This window comes from Muntiacus reevesi, chromosome 6 (genome assembly GCF_963930625.1).
Source record: "Muntiacus reevesi chromosome 6, mMunRee1.1, whole genome shotgun sequence".
NCBI classification, from domain to species: Eukaryota; Metazoa; Chordata; class Mammalia; order Artiodactyla; family Cervidae; genus Muntiacus; species Muntiacus reevesi.
The window spans coordinates 42,592,249-42,619,138 of record NC_089254.1 but is presented as its reverse complement, the minus strand read 5'-3'; the positions used below and the strand labels follow the sequence as shown (position 1 = coordinate 42,619,138).

The window sequence follows — 26,890 nt, the reverse complement described above, 5'->3', positions numbered from 1 at the left end:
AACCTTAGAAATGAGTCTACTTACATTGTAGCTGGCCATGAAATTGTTTTTACTTGTCCATCCTCTATTCAGTGTAAATATTACATACTCCACAGATTATGAAAACATTCTTTGCTCTTGGCATGGCCTGAGTTCTTCTGTAGCTTAAAAAGAAGTATTTAATACAATCTCGAGTATAACAATAATATATTTAAGACTATGGATGGTTTTCTGCCATTCCTCCTGACTTCTAACATGACTTTATTTAGAAGTTTTACTTACTTGTGTAGATAATTTCTCCTATGCAGCTCTGAAGGGGGAAATGGTAACAATTTGAAACACATTACATTTAAAAAATGAGTGAATATAGGGAATGAGAAAAAGCAAGTCAGGGCAAGATGGGTAGTAAGAAAGAGAAGAGGAGATGGGTTAGTAAATAACAGCAATGTTAGCTAACAACAAATAGCCACAATGTTCTGTTCCCTTCAATGCTCTAAAGTTAGTTAGGCACTGACTTTATTCTGGATGTGTTGAGCTGTGAGGGGCAAGTCTTATATGACCTCTTCTTGTAGGCTAGTGCCAACCTTGGTCTTCCCACCTCTGCGACCTGGGTGACATTTTGGTAGGGTTCTCTTTGGGGGCTCTGGTTTCCAGACTTCGAAACAGCAGAGTTATTCTTTTACTTAGTAGTTTAGGGGCACAGCAAATGCAATCAACTGCTTGTTTAAACTGCAATTTTAGTTTAAAATACTGTTATTTCTCATAAATGTGGCATGTTGACTCTTTTACATAGCTAAGTCTATTGTTTAGTGTAACCCTTTTCTAAATCTTTGTTCTTCCTTTAGCTGAAATTCATAGTGACAGTATTATCCTACGAGATGACTTTGACTCCTACCACCAAAAGGAATTGAATCCAAACATATGGTAAGTTAAAGGATCATGCCTCACTTTGGTCTGTATAAAAGGCCAAAAAAAAAAAAAAAAATTATGCTTCCTTGGAGTAGTTACATAAAATTAAAATGCTCTTTAGCTCTAAGTTATCAGTGAGAGTTGTTCAACTAAGGAACTGGGATTAATGTCACCTAGAGTATGTCTATTGTCTATTCTGACTTCTTTAAGAACTGAATCTAGGTATTCCTCAAAGCCATGGGTGTGGTCAGTTTTTTTCAGTAGTACAAATTATTTACATAGAAAAAAAATGTGCCTTATTATGTCTAATAATTCCATTTATTGTTAAAGAAAAGAAGGGAAATTACTTATCTGAAACTGACAGATTATTTGAGTCATACTTCCAGATAACTTCTGTGTTATTGGATTACCGCATTTGTACTCCAGTTTTTCCTTCCAAAGCTGTTTAGAGACCACCATATGGGACTTTGGAAGGCAAAGAAAGAATTAACCAAAACGTATACATTAGAAACTTGTTGAATACATAAATGGATGCATGAATTTGTTGGCAGTTTGTTGTATTTTTCTGACTTTGGAGAAATGAGTCTATCCATCGAGAGCTATAGTCAATCTGAATAATTTGAGAGAGTATCTGAATATGTTATTTTCTGTGTACTAAATGTTTTGTGTACTTGAATAAGAGTTCAAGATAAATTAGAAGCTCTAATGTAATCAAGTTGTAACCAAAACCCAAGCAATATTCAAGACTACAAAGAGGATAACCACTTTATCCTCAAATGTCTGCATATGATATTAATTTCTTTTTCCTTATTTTCACTGTTCAACAAATATCAAACAATAATTATTTTATTTATATAGTACATTAAAAAGGAATGTGGTTCCTTTTTTTGAGTAGCTTATAGTTCAGTAGAGGAGACACCTAAAACACATTTTTAGAAAGCTTATAATTCAGGATAGAAATCCTTGAATGTAATAGAAGGTTATAAATAACATACTACAGTTCTAAAAAAGAAAGGCTGGCTCTAGTGAGAGTTTCTTGGAGAAAGTGATCCTTAACCTGAGAATTGAAGATGACATATAGGTTTAGAGAGTGTTGATGCTTAAATACAAACAGGAACTTATGTCTTTTCTAGAAAGAAATATAGATTTAGAGAGTATAAGTATACAAAAAAATCAGACTAGACAGAGACGTAAAGTCTTATGATTCATATGCCATTAAAGAGATAATTTATCAAAAAGATTTTACTTACCTCTGAACATGTTCTAAATATAAATTTCTTAAAATTAGTTGAAAATCGTTATTAAGGAAAAACCAAAAACTTTCTAAGCACTACTTCTACCCAAGAAAAATTCTCTCATTCTCCTAACATTTGGCTTTTTTATATCCCATTAATATAGATGTTATTAGATGATTTGTTTCTTTCAAGGCGAGTTCATTTGTGTCAAGCTAATTCATTTTCTTCAGTGAGTTTTCTTGACAAATACAAAATGTGACTTTTATGTGGTCCAAATTCTGTTATTTTTGAAATCAATAAAACATGATTGATTTTGCTTCACCCATTTTCATGACTGATCTGGTAGATGCTTTCTTGACCGAAGTTATAGATTTTGTGCCCCACTTGCTTAACCTACGGTTTTTCCTCCTGTTTCCTAAAACCTCTTATTAACTTTAAAAAGCCATGCACTTCTGTCTTCTATCAAATATACTTCAGAGTAATTTTACTTTATCCCTTACTGACCATAATCTCCTTCATCTAGTCTCTTTACAATTAAAAAACAATAATAACAACCTAGGAAGTTCTCATCATTTGAGAGATGGCTTTGTTGAATATAAGTGGCAGAGGTTCTGAAATCAGGTCTGCCTGGGTGGACTTTCAAGCTAGCTACTTGCCAGCTGGGTATCTAAGAATAGTACAAAACTTGCGCTACCTGTCTGAGCCACATTTCTTGTCAATGAAAGTGAGCCGAGTATTTTCCCAACACCATTGTCTTAAAGTTTGATGAACCTGAAAAGGTCTGGTGCATCTCCTGATGTATTGTTGCTGCTCAGTACAAATCAGTTCCCTCTCTCCCTCTCTTATCCTCTGTCTCCTTTTTGTCTCCCTCCTTCCTTCCCTGTCTTTCTTCCTCCTATGGTATAGTTGCATGTTGGTCTACTTGCCTGCCCTTGAGCTCCGATATGATCCCAAATCATTATTATTAAAATATTTTTCAGTCAATTTATGTAAATGATTCCCCAAGTCTTCCCTTACTGTATTCAGATCAAAAACAGACTTCAAATTAAATATATCTATGTTATTTAATATATATTAATGAAAATACAGTAGAATTATAGAGAAGGGAGAAACAAAGAGTGTTAAATATCTTAATCCCCCTTAAAGTAGACATAAGCTCCCTAAAGTTAAAAACCAATACAATCAGATATTCCAGTGAGGTATTTCCAATAACATAACAAAGATCTCTCTTGCTTTGGGCCAACATAGGCAGTTTTCAGGCTTCCCTGGTAGCTCAGTTGGTAAAGAATCCAACTGCATTGCAGGAGACCCAGGAAGATCCCCTGGAAAAGGAAATGGCAGCCCACTCCAGTATTCTTGCCTGGAGAATCCATGGACAGAGCCCTTGGAGGGCTACAGTCCATAGTGTTGCCATGACTTGGCAACTAAACCACCACCACTACCAGGCAGATTCACTCTCCCAGAATCTGTTTTCTTGGTATAGATACTGACTTGCGAGTTTTGTCCCTTATGATATTGTCTTTGATTTTCTTTACCCCAATTAGAAGCCACTGAGCAGCTCTGTGAAAACCAGGAAGGGGAATCCTTACTGACAACCCATAACTTTATGCCATTGGCACACACCACCGGAGAGAAAGAAGCTCAGGGTGTACTGCTTTGGGGCAAATTCCCAAGGCTCAATATATCACTCAATAATTTGTCACAAGAGAAAAGCACTCTCCTTTTATGAGCATGTTTCTTCCATGGAGTTTGAAAATCATCATGTGCGTTATTTAACTTTCAATTTTTAAGGACAAGCCAAAGAAAAAATTAAGAAACTACAGTCCCATCTGTGCAATGATGGGGAGAGAGATCAGTTTAAATTTAGTCACTCATACTTTATTTGCTTCCATTGACTTCATCTAGTAAAATCAACTTTTTTCCCCACTTCATTTCATATTATTCTTGATATCTAAATTTCTTATCTCCTGTACAAATGACTGTACACAAAAAACAAGGAGCATAAAATGATATTACTATTATAATGATGAATGTACCAGCCAAGTTATTATTCCAAGTGTATGACAGTGATTGGACTAGAAACAAGAAACTTTTTTACATCAGCTCAGTATTGAATCTGTCTCTCTGCTTAGTTTAAATATTAGATTTGATTTTAAAATTAATAAATGTACTTAGTGAAAAGTTTGATTATATTAAAAATAATAAAAATAAACCTTTTTCCCATGCTAGATCTATATTCCTTCCCTCTAGAGGCATCAGTTGTTACCAGTTTCTGTCAGTCCTTCCAGAAATTGTTTAGGCTTACACAAGTATCACAGTTATGAATTCTGTCCACAAAATTGAGTATCAGAGAAATAAAACTTTCTTTATTCTTTTTTTTTAACTCAACTTAATTTCTTTTCATTGTGTCCCTTCTACCAGTAGTGAAAACTTAATTTTGGTCAACTTTAGCTTCCCCTCTCCCATTTTTCTGGTGTTGTAGCTAAGTATCAGAGAGCTTATTAGTTCAAAGGCAAGGGGTAGGGTGGGGACACACCTCTTATTCCCCAGTCCTCTGTTCCTACAGATATCCACTGAATCCTCCCTGTCTCATCTAGTTTTTGGTGACTGGTCCACACAAGTAGCCTTCTCACCCATCCTAATCACTCACTCCTTGATGACGATTGCTCCATTTGATCCACGTTTGAAGGCATGACGACTTCTGTTGCTCCTGGGCCTGGGCTGTCAACGTCTCTGTGACGCTCTGCTGTGGTGTCATGCCACTGTGGTCCTTCTGCCTCCCTGAGATGCAGAGTATAGAGTCCTCCTGTGCTTTGACCTCCCCGAGGGGGTCTCTCTATGGCGCTGCCAGAGAAGTGGCCTTTTATCTCCCACTCTCTCAGCCATTTCTGTTTGCTTTGTTCAAATAAAAAATGAGAAGTAAAGTTACAAATGAACAGCAAAACCCTCTCATGGGAATATAGTGACACCTCAGGCTTGATGAGAGTGAGGCTTCTCCACCTTAACTTTGCCCTGATGCAGGGCCACATGCAGGTAGACCTCTGGATCACAACAACCACCTCGTCAGGTCAAATGTACCATTGAACCCAAGAGAGTGAGACAAAGAATGTAGATAGAGCAACACTGAATTACCAGCACTGTTGATAGTTCTCCATTATCAAGTGTGTTCAGTGTGATTACACTCCTGATGATGAAGATGGTCAGTAGAGTCTTGTTCCAATCGAAACAACCCTATAGCCAAAAAGAAAAAAAAAAAGAAAACATAGGAAGGACAACCTCTTATAAATAAATTTAGAAGGCAAGTAAAGACCTACAAATACACTCTATCTCAACATTTCACTTAAACATGTTCTACTTGTGTCTCAACTACCTTTTTTGTAGTTTCTTTTTATGAATTAATTATTTTAGTATCATATAAACACTGTCAGTATTCCATATGAATGGTGAGAAATCTTGATTTTTTTTTTAATTAAAAAGAACCAACCTAATAGCAAAAAACTTGTAACATCCCAGTTACCCATAAACAGGAGAATGGATAAAATAGTGATACATTCATACAGTGGCATGCTATTCAGAAATAAAAAGGAATAAATTATTGATAGCTGAAACAACATGGTTGAATTTAAGAAATATTATGTTGAATGGACGAAGCCAGATCCAAAATAATTCTTACTGTATGATCTTACTTACATGAAATCTAGACTAGATGATATTATCAAAAGTGCTAGTAATTAGATTAGTGATTGTTTCAGGGGTGGGGAATTGACTGGGAAGGAGCATGAGGAAATTTCTGGGGTGATTAATGCATTATATATAGTATTATGAGAGCGTGGGTTACACAGATGTATACCTTTGTCAAAGCTTGAGATCCATGTATTTCCCTGTGTAGAAATTTACCTCAGTAAAAAATTTCAACAGTAATTTTAAAAAATGAGAAAAATTAAGAAATAAGAGACATTTATGATTCATAGCTTGAGTTAAAAAGAGTTCAGAAAGATGGAGAGAGAAAGTTAAGTAAATTGAGTAATTTTTAAAAATAAGTTTTCTTAAGAGGTGTCTTTACCCTCTAAGCAATTAGAAAGTCAGGAAGAATCTTTCTTTTGGCTTACAGATTATCCCTTTAATGTTTGTTTTCTGAAGATCACAGAAGGCATCCAGAGCTATAATATCACTAGGCTATGATGTTCTAGTGGGAAGTGTGAGACTGTTAGAAAACACAATGATAAATAGCAACTAGAAGACAACAGATGTTTCCCCTCCAGCACAGTAATAATAGCAGAGATGTTCTATTCAGCAGAGATCAGGGAAGAACAAGAGTCACTAATCAGAAGAAGCATCTTAGATGAGTAAGTTGTGATGCCAACAGGGATATTAGACATCAAGAAGAGAGACACAAATGAAGTTGTTTCAGATCCTGTGGCACATGAAGACCTCTGTCAATTGGCTTATCATACAGAAAGCCCCACAGTTTACAGCTAAGGAAGCTAAAACTGTGGCTGGCATTGCAGAGTTGCTTGAATCAAGAAAAGACTAGAACATTTCCATTTTTGCATATGAAAAGATCACACTACAGAACTAGAGAAATTGAGATTACAAACTCTGCTGCATCTGATAGTCTCTTCAAAATACTAATTTATTGGAACAGTTACCCAGAAATGGAATAAAAAGATTGGTGATTTGACTTATTAAAGTTTATTTTCTTTGAGAAAAATAATTATTTAAACAAAGACCCTAAAACAATGGAAATTTTAGTATGGAGTGACAGTCTAGCTGAATCTTTATTTATTCAGTGATCAGTAGTTTAACCTATGTAAGATAAAAGAAGTCAAGTGAGCAGTAAAATTACTTCAGAGTTCCTTAGTTTCTTGGAGCCCCCATAGAAAACAAGAGCAGAGGGGACTCCATTTAGTAGACAGGTGTGAAAACTACAATATAAATGTAGTTTCCAGGTAATCAGAACAAAGTAAGTCTAGTGATCAGTGTCACTGGGGAAAAAAAAAAAGTAGATAAAAGTACATCCACGTTGTTCAATGTGTTAGGGGAAGCACACTAATTGAAACCACCCACCCTGGCCAGGCACCATAGTAACCATTTGCATGAGTTTTATGACAGGAGATCCTGATAAGGAATATGGAGCTAATAAGCCACCACCAACTGGAAGAGTTCGGGAAAGGTTGAAAGGAGACACCGCGTGTCTGTCCACTTCCCAGAATCCCTCTCGCTAGCATCCATCTTGGCTGAGCGATGCGTGCGCCACCAGGAAAGACTCTGAATTAGACTGATTGGCCAAAGACTACCCGGAAACTAATCCCATCACCATAAAACCCAAGACTGCGAGCCACGCGGCAGAGCAGTTCTCCTGGGCTCCCTTACCCTCCTCCTCTCCACCCGGGTGCCCTTTCCCAATAAAATCTCTTGCTTTGTCAGCACATGTGTCTCCTCGGACAATTTCCGAGTGTTAGACAAGAGGCCAGTTTCGGGCCCTGGAAGGGGTCCCCCTTCCTGCAACAAATGTACAACTGGCCTGTGGGTGGTAAGCCTGTGAGACCTAACGGGTGAAGGGAAGCACTCACCATGGGCATCAAGGTCTGCACATCACTGCTGAAGGATTTCCAAGGGGCCTTTTGTTATTGTTGTAATGATGACCACTTGGGATCATATCACGTAATATGTCATCTTACCTATTTGACATGGAACGTATACCTTATAAGTTTTCAGGAGATGGTGACAAAGGGAAACTGTGAATGGGTAGTAAAAGTCTGCAAAATAATATTTTATCTTATGATTTACCTTTGCTAAAACCTCTAATATATCACTGTAGTTTGGGTTGTGGAATTGTAATTCAGTTTTAAGGTTTAATGGTCCAATATTCTGATCTTTTTTTAAAAGTGTACTTATTATTTATTTGACTGCATTGGGCCTTAGTTGTGGCAGGCAGGATCTTTAATTTTCTTTTGCAGCGTGTGGGATTTTTGTTGCAGCATGTGGGATCTAGTTCCCAGACCAGGGATCAAACCCAGGCCCCCTGTGTTGCATCCAAGGAGTCTTAGCCACTGGACCACCAGGGAAGCCCCCTGATATTCTGATCTTTTGTGCATCTTTTTCTACTTTTTCTCTTCATCTTCTTGACCTCCCCCTTTTCTACCATTTCTCACTCTCTCTTCTCCTTTGTTAGTAACTTTTTTCTCTTATTATAACACCCTCCTCTAACCTTCTTTTTCTTGCTTCCTCCTCCTCCTTCCACTTCCCCTTATGTAATTGCTCTGGGGAAAACTTCATCTACAATAGAAAGGTTAACCAGGAGGTGTCCTACTATTAAAATAAGGTGCAAATCTGGAAGCTTATTATTTCCTTCTTTAATCTCTGTTTTTTATGACAGAAATAAGAGCTCACTCAATGGAATTAAATGTCAAGTACATTTGAAACAAATTAGAAAATATTTCCTCAAACAGCATGTAGTAGAATTCACCATAGTAGGAGGTCAGAATATTGCATGCAGTAGTAGGGTGATAGAAGGGATATTTTCAATCCAAATAATATTTGTCATTATAGCTGTTAACAAAGGAGAAATTAAATTTTTTAACTCCCTGATGAATAGGAATAGTTCTCTTACCTTCCTCAGTGAGAAGTAATGAGAAAGAATGAACTATAAATGGAGTTTGTCATTTTCACATTTAGAGCATGTGTTAGTTCCCTAGGAAAAAAAGTCATGACATCGTTGAAGGTGATATTTTTCTCAGTCTTACAGAGTGAACTTTCCTTGCTGTTTTTCTAAAAATATTCCATATTTACAAAGAGAAGAGAATTCTTTGGGGGTTTTTCTTTTTTTTTTTTTAAGCATTGTCTTTCACAAGTAAATAGTCATGCCTTTTTCCTATAAAACATCATCTCTCTGCTATAAAATATGGTCAAAAGTTGAGTGTTCTGCTTATTGAGGTTTTTTGTTGGGTTTTTTTTTGGGGGGGGAGTATAGTTGGTTGCTTATTGCGGTTTCAGTGGAAAGTACAAGGAGCTCCAGTGTCTCCAAATGAAGTCAGCTGACTGTCCAGCTCCCAGATGGCCGACAGGGTCCTGTTTACTTTGATGGATTCACCAGGCCCCCATCTGGCCTGGCCTTTCAAGTTCACACATTAGATTTTCAGCACATGCAGTGTGAGCTGTACCTGGGGGAACAGACTTGTTATCTTTGGGTCAGGAAATTGTAAGAGATTTCTCTTTTCTCTTTCCATTTTTAAAGTACATTTTATAATCAGATCAAATATTAAAAGTATTTTAATATCTCTGTTCAGAAATGCTGGTGAATAGACAATTCTGACTCATAGAATACCAGACATCGCCTCCTTTAGAGGCAATAAATTACAGAGAGATAATACAATGTCCCCAGTCTTGGGGACAAACAGCATGTATACCAAATGAGAATTTGATAACTGATTGTCGCTGAGTTTCCAGATGATTAACTTGTTTCAGCAGAGTGACTGACTAAAGGCTGAGTGATTTCACTGTGATCTAAAAAGAAGAATGAGCCATATAATTAGACTGCTCTTGAGAAAATAGTATTTTGGTTATTTATTTATTGTTATCAGGATGATGTCACCACCAACCATTCATAAATCTCTGACTGTTCGATGGAGCCCAAGTTTCTCATTAATCCTCCTCCTCTTTCCGGTGTCCTGAAAGTCCTGTGTGAGTCTCTGTAGGACATGGGGACCGCAGGGACTCCAGGGACATTTCACTCGAGCTTCCTCTGTGCCTTCTGAACAGGGACTTTGGCACGTTTTCCAGCCTAATAATTTTAAAGTCAGGATTAAAAACATAATTATACCTTCAGAAATGTGCATATAATTTCTAAACAAAAACAGCTACCTAAATAATAAAAAAATAAAAATGGAGTATTGACACCAAAATAACAAGTTTCAAACTGCCAAGGAGCTTGTTAGAGTGAAAACCAAATCTTGGCTCAAAGCATTCTTTTTCTTTTATGTTTACAGTTTAACCCTACATGTGTTGGTCAACAAGCACCTGCCTTCATCCTTACTGATTCCTTTATGGTTTTGTTAGTGGAAAAAATGGTAGTATGATAATGTGTATGTAAAATAGGGATGAATTATCTAAGGATATACATGACCAAAGGAATATTGAATTTGCTTATGTACTTTAGTCCAGTAAATTCATTCTAAACATTTTCTATGAAGTCCATGACATTTCTTTTATTTTTTTACATTTGTATTAGCAAAGCAAAATACTTTATCCTATAAATGAAAAAAGCAACTTTTAAGAAAAGACACTAGGTTTTCCAGATGAACTTTGATAGCAAAAATGATGACAAACATTTTTGAAATGCACATGATTTTTGTGGAATTGGAGTTTTCTCTTCCTGGCCGCATTAGAGTGGAGTGGGAAGAATATTGGACAAGGAGTCAGGAAAACTGGCCTCTAGTCTCATCCTGTCATTTGTAAAATGAGGGGGTAATGAAAATCGGTGATACTTCAGATGCCCTCCAACTTGAACGCCTAATGATCTGTGAACTCTAGTAATAGAAGAGATTCATGTGGTACCTAAGCATGTGATAAATAGATTCAAGGAGAGCTCAATAAATTCAGGCTTTGCATGGTCTTTGGGGATAGCAAGCATTTCCCTTAAAATGTCTTTAAATCATACTGTTCATGAGAGTATATTTTGATGTGGGCGACTCATATGATGTGCCATGGTATTTGTCAGATTCTTATGTTCTGTTTTTCATATTGAGAAAAAGAAACTGGGGGGAGTTTCTTAGATTAAAGAAATATTCAGTATTACTTTTAAGCAGAGAAGCAATTCGTTTCTAATCCTTAGCTTGGGAGTTCACATTTCTTTTTAAATTGAAAAACAAAAATCTGTTTAACTGAAATTATTTAAAACTTCCTCTTGCCATCAATCTGTGAAGAATATGTTACCTTACTTTACAGAACCCATCATTTTCTTGAACAAATTCAGTTGGGAAACTACAGTTTAAATGTTATAAATAAATAGCACTTTTCTTGGTCTCTGTACCACTAAAGCTGATCACAGTGCCTATAGGTTCCTAGCACAAGTTTGTTAATTATAAGAATGAATTAATTAATGATAAATGAGTAAATACACTATTGGCAGCTAAGAGTAGATTGGATTTGACTACCCAGAGGGATGTGTTTTCAAAATAACTTACAATAAATTATGTTGACAAACCCAGTCATACTGAAAAATTCAAGCAAAGGGCATTTAAAAGACCTTGACAGGAAGCTAACAGATTTGTTTCATCAGTCCTTGGTGAAGTCACTGTGCCTCCAGGTAGCAACAATTCAGTGAGTAATAGCTGGTATTTCAAGATCTTTAAGATTCAACCGGGTACCAATGCCTTTGGTAATTTTAAGTTTCTGGAGCTATAAAGTACATCAAGGAAGAAGGTCCAGAGAGGTTGTTGAGCTAAGTGGGGAGAATGCTGTAACTGATTGCCTTTTTTGTGTGTTTTATTGGCTTTTTAACTCCTGTTATTCCACAAAATAGGAGTGGTTCTCCAAACACTTCAAATATCTACTGTCTATTCACTGGTTCCCTAGTGCCAGGCTATAGGTACCTATGCTAGAATCATGTTTAAACAATATACAGATATCTAGGTTACACCTGAATCCTATTTAACCTAAACTGTGGGTGATGGGGATTTGAAATACATGTGTTTATACAGATACTATTTTCCTGATATACAGTTGATTTGGGAACTGCTGATCAATATTTATAGATAGAATGATTGCTTTGAGAATTCAAATATCAGGCCTCGGACTTCACACCAACAGTGATGCTTTTAGTTTAAAATCACTGGAGGAAAATGGCAGATAGTCCATGTGAGGGTTGAACAATCTTTTAATTTCTCTCCGATAAAGCTTATTTTTCTTCTGAGTCATTTAACAATGCCTTGGAGCACAAATAATCCTCATCTATCACTAAGAAGCCCACTATGATTTTGATGCTTCTTCTATGTACTTCAAAATCACACTCCTTGGGAAAAATTAATGTATAGTTTTAAGAATAGAAAAACAGTAGTAAAAAGTTCATGTAACAGATTCTCTGTGGGGGGAAAAAACCTAACGTACCTGTTATGGATGAAAATGTTGGAAATCCATAATAAAAATAGTTAAAACTTATGCTAACACTTGTATCATGCTTGCTCTGTTTGAAGTGTGTCAGGCTCTATTTGAAGTGCTTTAGACCTCAAGCCTTAGGGCTTCTTCCTCTTGGCTTTATGAGCTTCGTGGTATCCTTTCATACCTTTGTCCTCTTCCTCTCTGAATAGGACTTCTTGTTCCTTCTTTTCTCTGAGATTAGCAAACAACTGAAAGGGCCTGATACAACAGTCTTCAAAAGCAAAGGGCATAGTGCCCTGTCCACAGTGCTTGGCACCTAGAATGTGAAAGTCTTTAAAAATGTCCTTTCTGCATGAAATACAGCTCTCGTGCACTTTGAGGTTCAGACTAAGAAAACATAGCTCAGTCTTTCTACATGTAATGACTGTAGGTTGAAATATCATAATGCCAGAGCATTATAAATGTTACTGTAAATATGCAAAGTCAAATCTACAGTATTCGTATTGTCAACTTATACTAAAGAGATGAATATATTTAATTTTGAGGTTCTGTTCTAAGATTTTATTAGCCACTTCATAATAATAAGGAAAGCAACTAAGTAAATTATTTGCAAGTTTAACATTAACTCAGTATCCAAAATTTGCTTGGATTAGAATTTGTATTTATTTCATATTATTATGTGGATTAAATACAATCTGACTCCATTATTTTTTGCATGGTATATTTTGTAGACTTGCAAATCTATTTGAGAACAATTATTTTAAACATTGATGTTAATCATAATTCAAAAGAAACAGGTTTACATTTGTAAAACACCTTTTGATTTCAGAGATATATGGTTTTAGCTCATTATATAAGTGTATATAACTTTGCTTATCTTTAATATTAGCAAAATACTTGTATTGAACATAGTAGGTTATGTAATAATTGATAATAATACTAACTGCCATTATTAAGCACCTACTATAAGATTAGTTCTGTACTCAGTTTTATATACATTCTCTCATTTAATCCTCATGATAACTATGTGATATTTAGTTCAGTATTATTATCTTCATATTACAGATGAGAAAATTGAAACTTTGGGAAGTTAAAGTAACCTCCAGTGCCAGTAACTGAGAGAACTAGGATTGAACTTCAAGTCTTTCTGTTTTTATGCTTCTGTAAACTCTGGGAGTTGGTGATGGACAGGGAGACCTGGCATGCTGTGATTCATGGGGTCACAAACAGTCGGACATGACTGAGCGACTGAACTGAACTGAACTGAACTTGTCACAATACAAAATACCATTACCTACCTGGAAATGTTGATTTCAACTGAATAGCAATATCTATTACATCTTTTGAGTGATAAACCACTTTGTGTTACTTAGTTCACAGACTGAGATTATGCTCTGTGTTCCCATAGGGTGGAATGTAACAACTGTGAGACTGGAGAGCAGTGTGGTGCAATTATGCATGGCAATGCTGTCACCTTCTGTGAGCCATATGGCCCAAGAGAACTGGTAAGTATGTGCTATTTATGTACTTTATTCCAAATACACGGTCTTTACTGCAACAAAGATTTTCCTACCCAATTCCAATTCAAATGAAAATGTGCAGTATTACTTATCAGTCCTATTGCAAATATCTCAAAATTAGGTGGAGTGATTTTAGTTTATTTTCAAGTGTAAAAAATGAAGAATTTAGTAAAAAAAAAAAATTGGCAGCCTCAATGGATCTCATATGATTACACGGCTTTTTAAAAATATAGGTATGACATGCATGACATATGATATATACAAAAGACAGGTATTGTATATATAATATCTACATAATTTGTTACTTTATAAGTCCTTGTATAAAGCTTTACTTTTATACTTCTTATCTCCTTGCAATCGAAAAATGTTAGATGAGCAGTTTTATCACATTATTTTTATACTTTGTTTCCTAATCACCTAGAAATTTTAACGAAATATTTAAAGTGAAAGAGCAGACTAAATAAACTAAATAAATAAATTTTTGTTTGGTTTATGCCAAATTGTTTGATAGTAGGTTACTTTAATTTAGATGATTAGACTTTGTTTGCCAAAAATAAGTCCTTGGATCATGTGTAAAATGCAACATGAGCATTCTTAAATTGAAAGCAATTAAATCACTAGCCATCAAATATGACTAATAAGCCTTTTGTTATCACGTGGTACTTCTTTCTGTCACCAAGACTACATTCATTTCACATTCTTGAAAAAGGATGTATTCTTTTTCTTGAAAAAGCTAATTGTTGTCTTACACTTCAAGCTCAGTTTCTTTGCACCTAATGTTCTTTCTGCAGCATGTCTTATGCGTTGCCTTTCAACTTGAGTTTCAGTGCCTCTTTTTTTCTCCTACATCTTCCTTATCATGGAGCTTTTAGTAACAAGTTGTATTTTTCAACCCTCCATCATACATTTTGTTTCAAGTTCATTAATTGTAAAAGTGGCCAGAAGACTGCCTTCCACTTTAAAAGGGAGGGGAAAAAACCTAACTAGGTAATTAAAGGAAGATTTAGTTGTCAAATTGTGAAAGTCAATTAATTTTTATAACATGGTTCTTATTTTATGCTGCTTGAATACCCCTTTCATGGCAATAGATAAATTTAATTTATTAAACATACAAGCTTCAGAACGTTGATAAATTGAAGAGTTTTTAGTTGAAATTAGAACACAAACAGAATTAATTGGATGCAAATTAAAATAATAGGTACTCATAATTCAAGTCTTACAAGGTGTTATAATATTCCTGCAAAACAAATGTGACTCTGTAGTGAAAGTCTTCTTGAAAAAAATAGATTTGCTAGTACATCTTAAATAATGTACCATGACTGAATTAATTATCTATAAACCTTAAAACAAAATTAAATTTTTGTCATAGTTAATTGAGCTTAGAATAAATGCCCATTTTAGAATGTCCTCCCCATTCAGTAATATTTCAGGGAATGCTTGGCAAATTCTTTTTTGTTTCTAATTAATGAGAAACAAACATATCTAAGAATATAATGCCAAAATTCATATTTCTATAGTACAGAGACTGAAGTATCTAGTTTATTTGACTCCAGGTATATTTAATTGTGATAGTTTCCCTATATTCCAGTATATTGACTATTAGAGTTTATATGCTCAATGGGCTAGTTTTGAATTGTGTTATATAATTAATATAAGATTAGCTTTTCAACCAAGAAGGAAAATATTCAAAATAATTATCTTCACCCAAAAAATGAAAAAACATACACAGATTTATGTTTACATCATAAGTATTTCCCTAATATGAGTTGTGTTGTAGACTTGTAGGGAACAAAATGAAGATTCATTAACAAAGATAAGAATGGCATCCACATTTTATACACTAGCAACTTCTAGTTTCCAGTTATTTTTATACTGTATTGGTATCCTAGGAGCAAAAATATATATTGTATCCAAGTCGTGTTTACAGAAGAAAGATCAATCAAAAGAAAAGTGACGAATTCAGTTGTCAGTTAACTTGCTATTATCCACTAAAATTCAAATATTTGCACAGCACTTCAAAACTGAATCCAGTAAAAAACCTGTTGTGCATGAGAACTGATGAAAGTTATCAGCCCCCAAATATCACTTTTAAAAGTAGATATGTATACTTTAAAATTTTTCAAAAATCCAGTTCTTACTGAAATTGTGAAACAAAGAACCATAGATCAAGGCAAAGAACCTTGGTAGGCCTTATTTTTTAAATGCCTAAAAGAGCATTTCCATTTTGTGAATTTAGTCAAATGGCCATTTCATTTCAATAAAAGCCAAGGCCTGTGAGAGGAGGGATCTGCTACCACATGGGCATACTGTGCATTTGTGTTCCCACTGCTGCTCTGCTGCGCAAGCCTCATGTGTTTCATTACTTCAGTGAAGTCTCCGGATTTCAGGGGAGAGCGCTAACTTGATTCATTTTGCTAGTCTGAATTGAAGGTAATGAGAAATTCATTTACCCACTCCTCTAAGAAAAAATCTGCTCTCTCAGAGCTTAAAATAAAATTAGTTATGTTACTCTCCATTTTTAAAAAAATAAATTATTTACTCAATTTTTCTCTCTTATTTGGAAATGTGTTTTAGTTACAATGAGGAGTTTGTGCTAAAACAGGATTAAATTCAGTAACAATTTGTGGGGAAGAAGTGTAGAATGAACAGCTTCAGCCTGCGGTGAATTCTTCAGATTCATTTAGTGAACATACTGCTTTTCTATAATTTGGAGTTCATTTGATAATTTAAGAACAGTGAGATTTGGTAGTGAAAAAGTTCTCTCTCTGATGTTCATCGTCACTGTAATAAATCATCAAAATCTCTTTAAGAGGTCCTTTACTTTTCGAATGACTGATGTAATAACTTTGCAGACTGAAATTATGTATTTGAACTCAAGAATAATAAATAATTTATAATATCCAAATGTAAATACAGGTGAATAGATTTTATAGGCAGTGCTTTATTGGTTTTTTTTTTTTTTTCTTTCTCTTCATCTTTCCTATCCTTTCTTGTAGCTGACAGTTTTACTAATAAACTAAATTGGGTCAAGGTAAAGGAATGAGAGTCAATCATTCCAATAGTTCTTAGCTTCCCTGGTGAAGAAAACAAAAAATGGAATCAACGACTAATAAGTCTAGGGTCACCCTCAGTTAGCACATGTAATTTGAAATTTGGCACTATTTCAAGTGATTTACTGTTTACTAGGAGAGGTCACAGCTGTGAAACTTGATCATCCAGGTGACACAAGCATCATTTATTACACCCTCAGGATAAGTATCAAAGACTCTCTCGTATATTTAATGCACTAGCAATAGCAATAACTGTGGTGCTTTCAGCTTATATAATGCCATACCATTGTTTCAAAGAACTTACATTCAGGAGTGTTTCATAACTCATCTGGGAATTACTCAGTTACATAAAATCAGAGGAGGAAAAGTGCATTCATTGAATTTTTGTGAAAAATTTAAAAATTTTCTAAATGCCTCTTTGGACTTTAAAATTAAATTTTCCAAGTGGAAACCCCTGAGGGTAAGTAGTTCCTCTAAAAGTTATGGGGGAGGGAAAAAAACAGATTTCTTTTAACCTTGAGGCATTTGGTTCTATCCAAGGCATCCATGAGACATTTAGTCTCTGAAACATCTGGTAGATACCAAAAGGTCCTTGAGATTTGGTCTGTCTAAAACGTCCATGAGCTTGTTTGGTCTACGTTAAATGGTTTAGGACATGACCAAATATCATGGACTTTTTGTAGTGGACCAAATGTCTTTTGGACATTTTAGACAGGACCAAATGTCTGCTAACCTCTTTTAAAGAAATCTTGAAAAGAAACTAGTATTTTTGTTATCTAAAGAAAGTTCTCAGTTCAGTTCAGTTCAATCACTCAGTCCTGTCTGACTCTTTGCGACTCCATGAATCACGCCACGCCAGGCCTCCCTGTCCATCACCAACTCCCAGAGTTTACTCAAACTCATGTACATTGAGTCGGTGATGCCATCCAGCCATCTCATCCTCTGTCGTCCCCTTCTTCTCCTGCCCCCATTCCCTCCCAGCATCAGGGTCTTTTCCAATGAGTCAACTCTTTGCATGAAGTGGTCAAAGTATTGGAATTTCAGCTTCAGCATCAGTCCTTCCAATGAACACCCAGGACCGATCTCCTTTAGGATAGACTGGTTGGATCTCCTTGCAGTCCAAGGGACTCTCAAGAGTCTTCTCCAACACTACAGTTCAAAGCATCAATTTTTTGTCACTCAGCTTTCTTCACAGTTCAGCTCCCACACCCATACATGACCACTGGAAAAACCACGGCCTTTCTAAAATGGACCTTTGTTGACAATGTAATGTCTCTGCTTTTTAATATGCTGTCTAGGTTGGTCATAACTTTCCTTCCAAGGAGTAAGCGTCTTTTAATTTCATGGCTGCAGTCACCATCTGCAGTGATTTTGGAGCCCCCCCAAAAAAATAAATTCTGACACTGTTTCCACTGTTTCCCCATCTATTTGCCATGAAGTGATGGGACCAGATGCTATGATCTTAGTTTTCTGAATGTTGAGCTCTTAAGCCAACTTTTCCACTCTCCTCTTTCACTTTCATCAAGAGGCTTTTTAGTTCCTCTTCACTTTCTGCCATAAGGGAGGTGTCATCTGCATATCTGAGGTTATTGATATTTCTCCCGGCAATCTTGATTCCAGCTTGTGCTTCATCCAGCCCAGCGTTTCTCATGATATACTCTGCATATAAGTTAAATAAGCCGGGTGACAATATACGGCCTTGACGTGCTCCTTTTCCTATTTGGAACCAGTCTGTTGTTCTATGTCCAGTTCTAACTGTTGCTTCCTGACCTGCATACAGGTTTCTCAAGAGGTGGGTCAGGTGCTCTGGTATTCCCATCTCTTTCAGAATTTTCCACAGTTTATTGTGATTCACACAGTCAAAGGCTTTGGCATAGTCAATAAAGCAGAAGTAGATGTTTTTCTGGAACTCTCTTGCTTTTTCGATGATCCAGCAGATGTTGGCAATTTGATCTCCAGTTCCTCTGCCTTTTCTAAAACCAGCTGGAACATCTGGAAGTTCACGGTTCACATATTGCTGAAGCCTGGCTTGGAGAATTTTGAGCATTACTTTACTAGTGTGTGAGATGAGTGCAATTGTGTGGTACTTTGAGCATTCTTTGGCATTGCCTTTCTTTGGGAATGGAATGAAAACTGACCTTTTCTAGTCCTGTGACCACTGCTGAGTTTTCCAAATTTGCTGGCATATTGAGTGCAGCACCTTCACAGCATCATCTTTCAGGATTTGAAATGGCTCAACTGGAATTCCATCACCTCCACTAGCTTTGTTTGTAGTGATGCTTTCTAAGGCCCACTTGACTTCACATTCCAAGCTGGCTCTAGGTGAGTGCTCACACATTTGTGATTATCTGGGTTGTGAAGATCTTTTTTGTACAGTTCTTCTGTATATACTTGCCACCTCTTCTTAATATCTTTTGTTTCTGTTAGGACCATACCATTTCTGTCCTTTGTCAAACCCATCTTTGCATGAAATGTTCCCTTGGTATCCCTAATTTTCTTGAAGAGATCTCTAGTCTTTCCCATTCTGCTGTTTTCCTCTATTTCTTTGCATTGATCGCTGAGGAAGGCTTTCTTATCTCTCCTTGCTATTCTTTGGAACTCTGCATTCAAATGGGAATATCTTTCCTTTTCTCCTTTGCTTTTCGCTTCTCTTCTTTTCACAGCTATTTGTAAGGCCTTCTCAGACAACCATTTTGCCTTTTTGCATTTCTTTTCCATGGGGATGGTCTTGATCCCTGTCTCCTGTACAATGTCACAAACCTCCGTCCATAGTACATCAGGTACTCTCTCAGATCTAGTCCCTTAAATCAATTTCTCACTTCCACTGTATAGTCATAAGAGATTTGATTTAGGTCATACTGAATGGTCTAGTGGTTTTCCCTACTTTCTTCAATTGAAGTCTGAATTTGGCAATAAGGAGTTCATGATCTGAGCCACAGTCAGCTCCGGTCTTGTTTTGCTGACTGTATAGAGCTTCTCCATCTTTGGCTGCAAAGAATATAATCAATCTGATTTTGGTATTGACCATCTGGTGATGTCCATGTGTAGAGTCTTCTTTTGTGTTGTTGGAAGAGGGTGTTTGCTATGACCAGTGCGTTTTCTTGGCAAAACTCTTTCTTTTCTCTAAGAAAGTTCTATTAGTGCAGTTTTCTCTAATGACTCTGGTGAGAGGAGGGAAATAGCAAACAGAATTCTGAACTTGGTGGGCCAGTTTTCTCTTAAATAATTTGTAATAATGAAAGATTTAAATGGAGAATTTCATCTGATAACCTGACACCAGTGATTCTTGCAATGGTAAAACTAAATTAGGAGCTGATACACATACTGATCTCTAGATAACTTATAAAACGGTCTCTCTTGTCCTCCCCTTTGTTACCTTTTCTGTTTCTTCATGAATTTTAAAGCCACATAATTAAAACATACACTCCAACACCACTTTCCAAATTGTGTTGTAGAAATGGAAAGCACAATTCGATCTTTTGATATTCACATATCAGCTGAATTCTGGCACTTCAAGAAGTTTATTCACTGTTTGTCCACCAGTTCCCACAGTGATTCATGAACTGGGTATCTCTTAACCCTTCTGCCATGGTGGACTCCATCATATGGGGGCTACAAAGTTCAGGAGTATTATTATGACATTTAAGAAGACTACTCCTTCTGCCATGTTTAAAACATAGTTATCTACTTCCTATTTTATTGGGTGCAGTCATGGGAGGCATCCCATACCTTCGCTCATGGGATCAGAAACCCAACAAGAGTCACTGAAAATGAGAACCAAAAGAAAAAAGAAAGAAGATGAGAACCTTATTTCTCACCTTACTTGAACTGGTATGGGTCAAAGTAACTGCTCCATATAATAAATGAAATAGTGACTGAACAAACAAATGAATTAAAAAAATAAAATTTTTTTTAGATTTTAATTTATTTAAAATTAAATTAGGTACCATTCCGTTTCCAGAAAGGGGAATGCTATTTAGGCATGCTTTTTCATGAAACTAAAGGAAAATAATAGCAATGTGTTGGAAGAGTATTTCTACTCCTATAATTTGATTATTTGGGAGAGGGGTAACAGTTTTATTGAAAAATAATCCTCATATGCTACAATTAATTTGTTTAAAGTATACAATTCAGGGTTTTCACCTTAATCACAAAATTATATAGCCATTACTACAATCAATTTTAGAACATTTTTATCATCCTCCAAAGAAATTCTGCATCTTTTACCTGTTGTAACTTTATTCACTTTTCAAAATATTCCTACTCTTCTCATATGTTTTAATTTTGGTCCCAGTTTTTGTTTGGTCAATTTTTAACGACATTTTTATGGGCCCCAGGCCTATTAATGAGGAATGAGAGAAGGTGCAGTGAGTAGAGGGGGCTGTGTTAAGTGCCTGGTAAATTACACTAAGAAGTTGTTTTAAACAAGAGCCTGAGAAATGTACTAGGACTGCCTAAGTAAGGATCTCCCAGAGAAACACAAAACATTGACAGAAACAAGCTAATCACTGGATAAATATAACCTTTGTTTATGGCTCCTTTCCGTCCTCTAATTTTTACTCTCCCTCCTCCTGAATCTTTTACCTCTTTATCCTGCTCTTTATCTTGTCTGATTTTGGTGTATTCCTTTTTCTAGATTACCACAAGCCTTAATACAACAACAGCTTCTGTCCTCCAGTTTTCCATTGGTAAGTGTTGTTAGCAATTAAGCAATTTAACTTGGAAATGTTTGTCTTAATCATAGTGTTCCAGCAGGATTATGGTGCCAAATGCTTTTAGATTTAGAGAAGAGTAAGTCTTAACACTGCAGTGAATAATTTAAAACATTTTTAAACTGAAATAAAAAAATTTTAAATGCAGTTCTCACTTCTCTCTGGCAGCGAGTGGAGTGTAAAAACAATCCAGGTACCAAAACATTTTAAAGGTATTACATGTACATTTTGAATGTACTGGATTATTATATTACACAGAATGACCTTACTAATAATTTTTTTCTTGGATTAAGATTGAAATCTGTTAAATTTCCTGCATTCTTACTGAATGATGGTAGAAAAGATTATTTATTTATGTCTGAGAGAAACCAATTAAAGCTTCATGTTTGACATAAGTAATCTATGTTTAATTAATTCACACACCAATAATTTAAAAATAACTGTATCTAGCAATATTTCTTTTAGGTGCTTTGTATTTGAGCTAAAAATTTCTATACAAAGCATTCAGTAAAATAAGGTTATCTTTTGGACAAGTGTGTATAGTTTTGCTATTATATTATTTTCCATTTGAATTTTCAGAGTTGTATATTAATAAATAACATGTGTGTTTCCAAAGGGAATATTCTAAGTAAAGAAAGATGCTGCCTTCCAGATGGGGGCTAATTTTTGGTCTTGGTTTTATAACATGGACACCTCCTGACCTCTCCCCATGACATGAGGACTGCTGACAGCCTTGCCTCTGAGATAGCACCCTCCACTTTCAGCCATCTTCACTGTCATATCTTTGGGGATCCACCACTAGTGAGAGAACTGTTTCCTTCACTATGCTTCTAGTCCTAATTGCAGAACAGTGCTCTTGCAGCCCACTGTAGTTGATTTCCTAAGAGCCATTTTTTTTAAGTCATGTAGTTGTCATTTTTCCCTCAGGTTGCCCCCTTTCAGTTTCTGTTAGTTATACAGTGAACCTGCTTATTTACATTTTGGACTCTTCTCTTCTCACATTGATAGCATTACCTCCAACAATTTACTAACTACTCAGAGGTCCTTATGTGGTCATAAGGAAAGCATTAACAAAAAAAAACTAATAAGGTTTTTGGTAGGAAGGATTTTTTGATCTATTAGCAAGTATATAATAAATTTTCTATAATGAGCATATAATACTTCTATAATCAGAAAAAAGAGCTCAATTTTTGAGCTATTGTAGTTTTGTAGTGCTACAAAAACAGAATTTTTTTTCAGTTGTAGCATGATAGGCTAGTGTAACTTAGAGATTCTTAACCAGAATAAATGTGTTTAAATTCATTATACTACTATTATAAAATATAAGCTAGATTTTTTAATTTATCAATAGTCTGAGCATGTATTAATAATAATTAATATATTAATTTCAGATATTATCTTTAAGCATTTAAAGAACACAAGAGAATCCTCTTTTAAAATATATGCTCACAATTCTACTATATTTAAACTTTATTCAAAGTAGCACCGATTAAATTATCCCTCCTTCAAGGGAAAAAAGATCTTTTTTTTATTAATAGTGAGGAGTATACTTTTGAGCCAGCATAGATTCATTTCCTCACCTTTCAATAGCTGAGAAAGGAATGTTTATCAGAGAATAAAGAGTTTGGTGCCTGAGACCCAAAACCCAGAACAAGCACCATGCCCAAAGGCTTGAGACTAGACCCAAAAAAACTTGAAGAATCATTGATTTCTCCACAAGTCAAAGGGCTATAGCCCAGCAGGCCAGAGTGTTGCTTGTATTATAAAAAGCATGGATTTGAATCCTAGGCTAGAAGGCTGGAAGAGTAACAGAATCAGAGTTACAAAAAGATGGATAGACAGATAGGTATTTCAAGTTTTTAACTAAAAAGATACACTTCGGTATTTTTTAGAAAGTTTGGAATCAAAAGTGAAATTTTAACATGTCATTGTATGGGAATGATATAAAATATTTAGTTAAATTATAATTTACTGCTTAGTGACTTCATCAGGGAATTTGCTTACTGCCTTTTGAGGATAAAAATTCTTGAGAACTAAGAAGTATTAAGGTAGCTGAGAAGCAGTATAGTGGCAAACCATTAGCTGTGTGATGTATGGTGTTATGTGGTAAATAGGTATAACAAACAGGACTTTCCTGAAATGATTTTGTGTATCTCGTGATGAGTGCTTGGAGTACTATTGTTCTGTTTGTATTTATGGTGTGAGGACTAGACTGGGGCACACAGAGAAATTACAGACACATCATAATTGTATATATTCATCCTGAGTTTTACAAGCCCACAGTAACCAAATACCAAAGTAGCAACCTCAGCCTAGTAGCACTGCATTTATATTCTGTTCAAAATTTTTATTAAGTGTGTTTTAAAAAACACAATATGTACACAGTTCAATGTTTATATTTATTTGTGTCTTGTGAAACTTTCCAAGTATGTTCTAATAATGTAGTTAAATATGATAAGTCAGATTTAGAGTCACTTCTTAAGAAGTCCTCTGGGATGTTAAATTTTCATTGTATATTGTGATGATTCAGATATAATAGAGACCATTTTCTAGGGGATTCTGTTATTATTTATGGCCTCAGTAATAAATTATGGCTATATAACCATAACTGAATAAATTATTGCCTTGATATATTCTTTCCATTTATTTTTATTAGTTGGAGGCTAATTGCTTTACAATATTGTAGTGGTTTTTGTCATACATTGACATGAATCAGCCATGGATTTACATGTATTCATCATCCCGATCCCCCCTCCCACCTCTCTCTATACCCGATCCCTCTTGGTCTTCCCAGTGCACCCAGGCCCGAGCACTTGTCTCATGCATCCAACTGCCTTAATATTTTTATATTGCTCTTGTAAACATTTTTAATTACATTATAAGCATTATCCAAGAGAGTCCCAAGTACCTTGTCTTTAATTACTAAGGAGTGTCTTAATAAACTCTTGTCATGTCAATTATTAGCACCAATGTTATGCCAGTGTATCTTTCTAAATACACGCACGCACGTGCGTACGCACACACACACACGCACACACACACACACACACACACACACAGATTACAGACTGTCTTCACCAAATGAATTTTTAAGTTAAAGCATCCTGAAAACACAATCCTAAAGTTGAAATTTACTAGGTTAACAATAGCTAAATTGTCTTGAAAGATGTCCTAAAATATTCTTAGAACAACTTCTCATTTTTCCATTCCAGTGAAAGATCTCATATCCATTTCTGTGCTAGGCATCGATCTGCTACAATCCTCACTTGATTCATTAGATTCAATTGGTGGAATTTATGGCTGTAGCCATAGGGACACTTACCTATTTCCTTTAGATTTCCTCTAAGACGGGAAGAAAAATTTGAGATGATGCCCTTACAAACCATTATTTTATAAGTTCCTCCAAACTCTATTTTTCCAAGCAGGGGAAGTGCTAGGAGTGCTTTGGATTCTTTATTCATTTAACAGAATTTCAGTGAGTATTTGCTGTCTCCTTAGGCTTTTCTGGGTTAATGTTGACTATGGAAAGACAAAAAATGAGAAAACAACATTTTCCAGTGCTTAGTGATGTGGTAGAAGGCTTTAGATGCATGTGGAGCATGCAACCTCTGGAGAACTGCTAGTTGTTGTAAACATAGATGAATGTGCGCAGGTCCCTGTGGTGTTAGGTCCTACAGAGTAGAGCAATTCAGGAAGGCTTCTTAAGAGAGTTCCTGAAAGTCAAGAACATGAGTCATTGGAAAGGACGAAGTTTTTCCAGTTGAGGAGATGGAGTGACATAAGCAAGGCATAAAATGGGAAACTCAGTTCTTTCCTGGATCAGGAAGACTGGATAAGGAAGGCTATGAGCGTTGTAGCATATAGTTGTGTCCATCTGAAGAGTTCATGTTCATCAGCTGGGAGTTTTAAATAGGCAGTAGAGGTCTGAAAAGTCACCTCTTTCTTTCTTAAGTGATAAAGAAATACAATGAAATTAATTCTTAATATGTGTGATCTTTCTTAAGAAAGATCAGTTGTATTAAGAATGGATTTGTCCCTTCCTTAATATAAATCTACATTGATTTACTTAACAAGAGCTTGCCAAAGAATATACTTGTTCAATTTAGCCCAGCTCTTTTTTCCAGATTAATAGAATCTGTTGGCTAAGAGGGGATTGAAAGTAAAGCATTTTTAAAACATACATCATGAAGAATTTTTTGGCTTAGGAGATGTATCTGTCTTGTCCATCATTTTATTCTCAGTCCTAAGCCCTCAGCCCTAGCAACTCAAAATTAGAAGATGCTCATAAATATTTCTTGCCTGAGTGACAAGTAACTATTACAGAGACATCTATAATATTATGTAACCAAGTCATAAATTGATGTGATACAGACATTTCACGCCAAGAGATTTGGGGGAGGTGATCTGAGAACCTCAATCAATGGAAAAGATAATCCAGAAGAAAGCAAAGAATCACCAATAAACTGTGCTTTTAGTGAAGCCAGTAGACAAAAAATATATATCCATGCGTTTAATCAGTTTGTTATTAATGAACTAGCTAGAATCTTTTATTTCTTCATAATTCATAGAGTTGGTACCTTTTTTCTTTTGTTTTACTTATGAATATCCTAAAGATTTGGGGTTTTGTAGGTATGTGTTTGGGCTTCCCTGGTGGCTCAGCGCTAAAGAATCCACCTGCAATGCAGGAGTTGCAGGTTTGATCCCAGAGTTGGGAAGATCCCCTGGAGGAGAGCATGGCAACCCATTCCAGTATTCTTGCCTGGAGAATCCCATGGGTAGAGGAGCCTGGCAGGCTACAGTCCATAGGGTCGCAAAGAGTTGGACATAACTGAAGTGACTTAGTATGCACACACACACACAGGTGTTTGTGTGTGTGTGTGTGTGTGTGTGTTTTACTGCTTTTTCATTTGTTTTTAATCACCTTAAACAAAGTAAAGGCACTATGTCATGAACGTTTTATATTTACAGATTAAGATATGAAAATGTCTTTAGGTCTGCATTATTCTCATATGTACTGTACATGTTACAGTGTCTCTGAGACAAGTGAGAGCTACTCGTTTTGTAGTTTGAAGTATAAAAACTAGAAAATTACAAAGTTAGAGGTACTCAATGCTGAATTGGAAGATTGCTTTGTAGAGGAAAAGAGATTTTTCTCAAATAGATGTAATGAATAAAATGCCACTTATAAGAGGTATTATATTGTATCTACTATAAAGGAAGAAGTTTTTCCTTCAAGCCTGATTCACAAACATATTAATTACTCAGAGCTTGATTCAGTAGAGAAACTCTCTCTCAGTTCTTGGAAGAGTTAATTCAGAAGGAAGAGAAATTGAGCCTTCTCATATTTTGGTAGAAATTATTGCTTATTTCCTCTGTCTACTTCCTGA

General features: G+C 35.6%; 1 protein-coding gene across 1 annotated transcript in view; it reads left to right on the top strand.

The window, feature by feature from the left end:
• RELN (reelin) overlaps window positions 1-26,890 on the top strand; it is a 530,384-nt gene that overhangs the window by 249,916 nt on the left and 253,578 nt on the right. Inside the window, exons 6-8 of the mRNA XM_065939296.1 lie at window positions 825-903; window positions 13,630-13,726; window positions 21,428-21,479. Of these exons, the coding sequence (XP_065795368.1) occupies window positions 825-903; window positions 13,630-13,726; window positions 21,428-21,479 (228 nt within the window). The remainder of the gene's footprint in view (window positions 1-824; window positions 904-13,629; window positions 13,727-21,427; window positions 21,480-26,890) is intronic.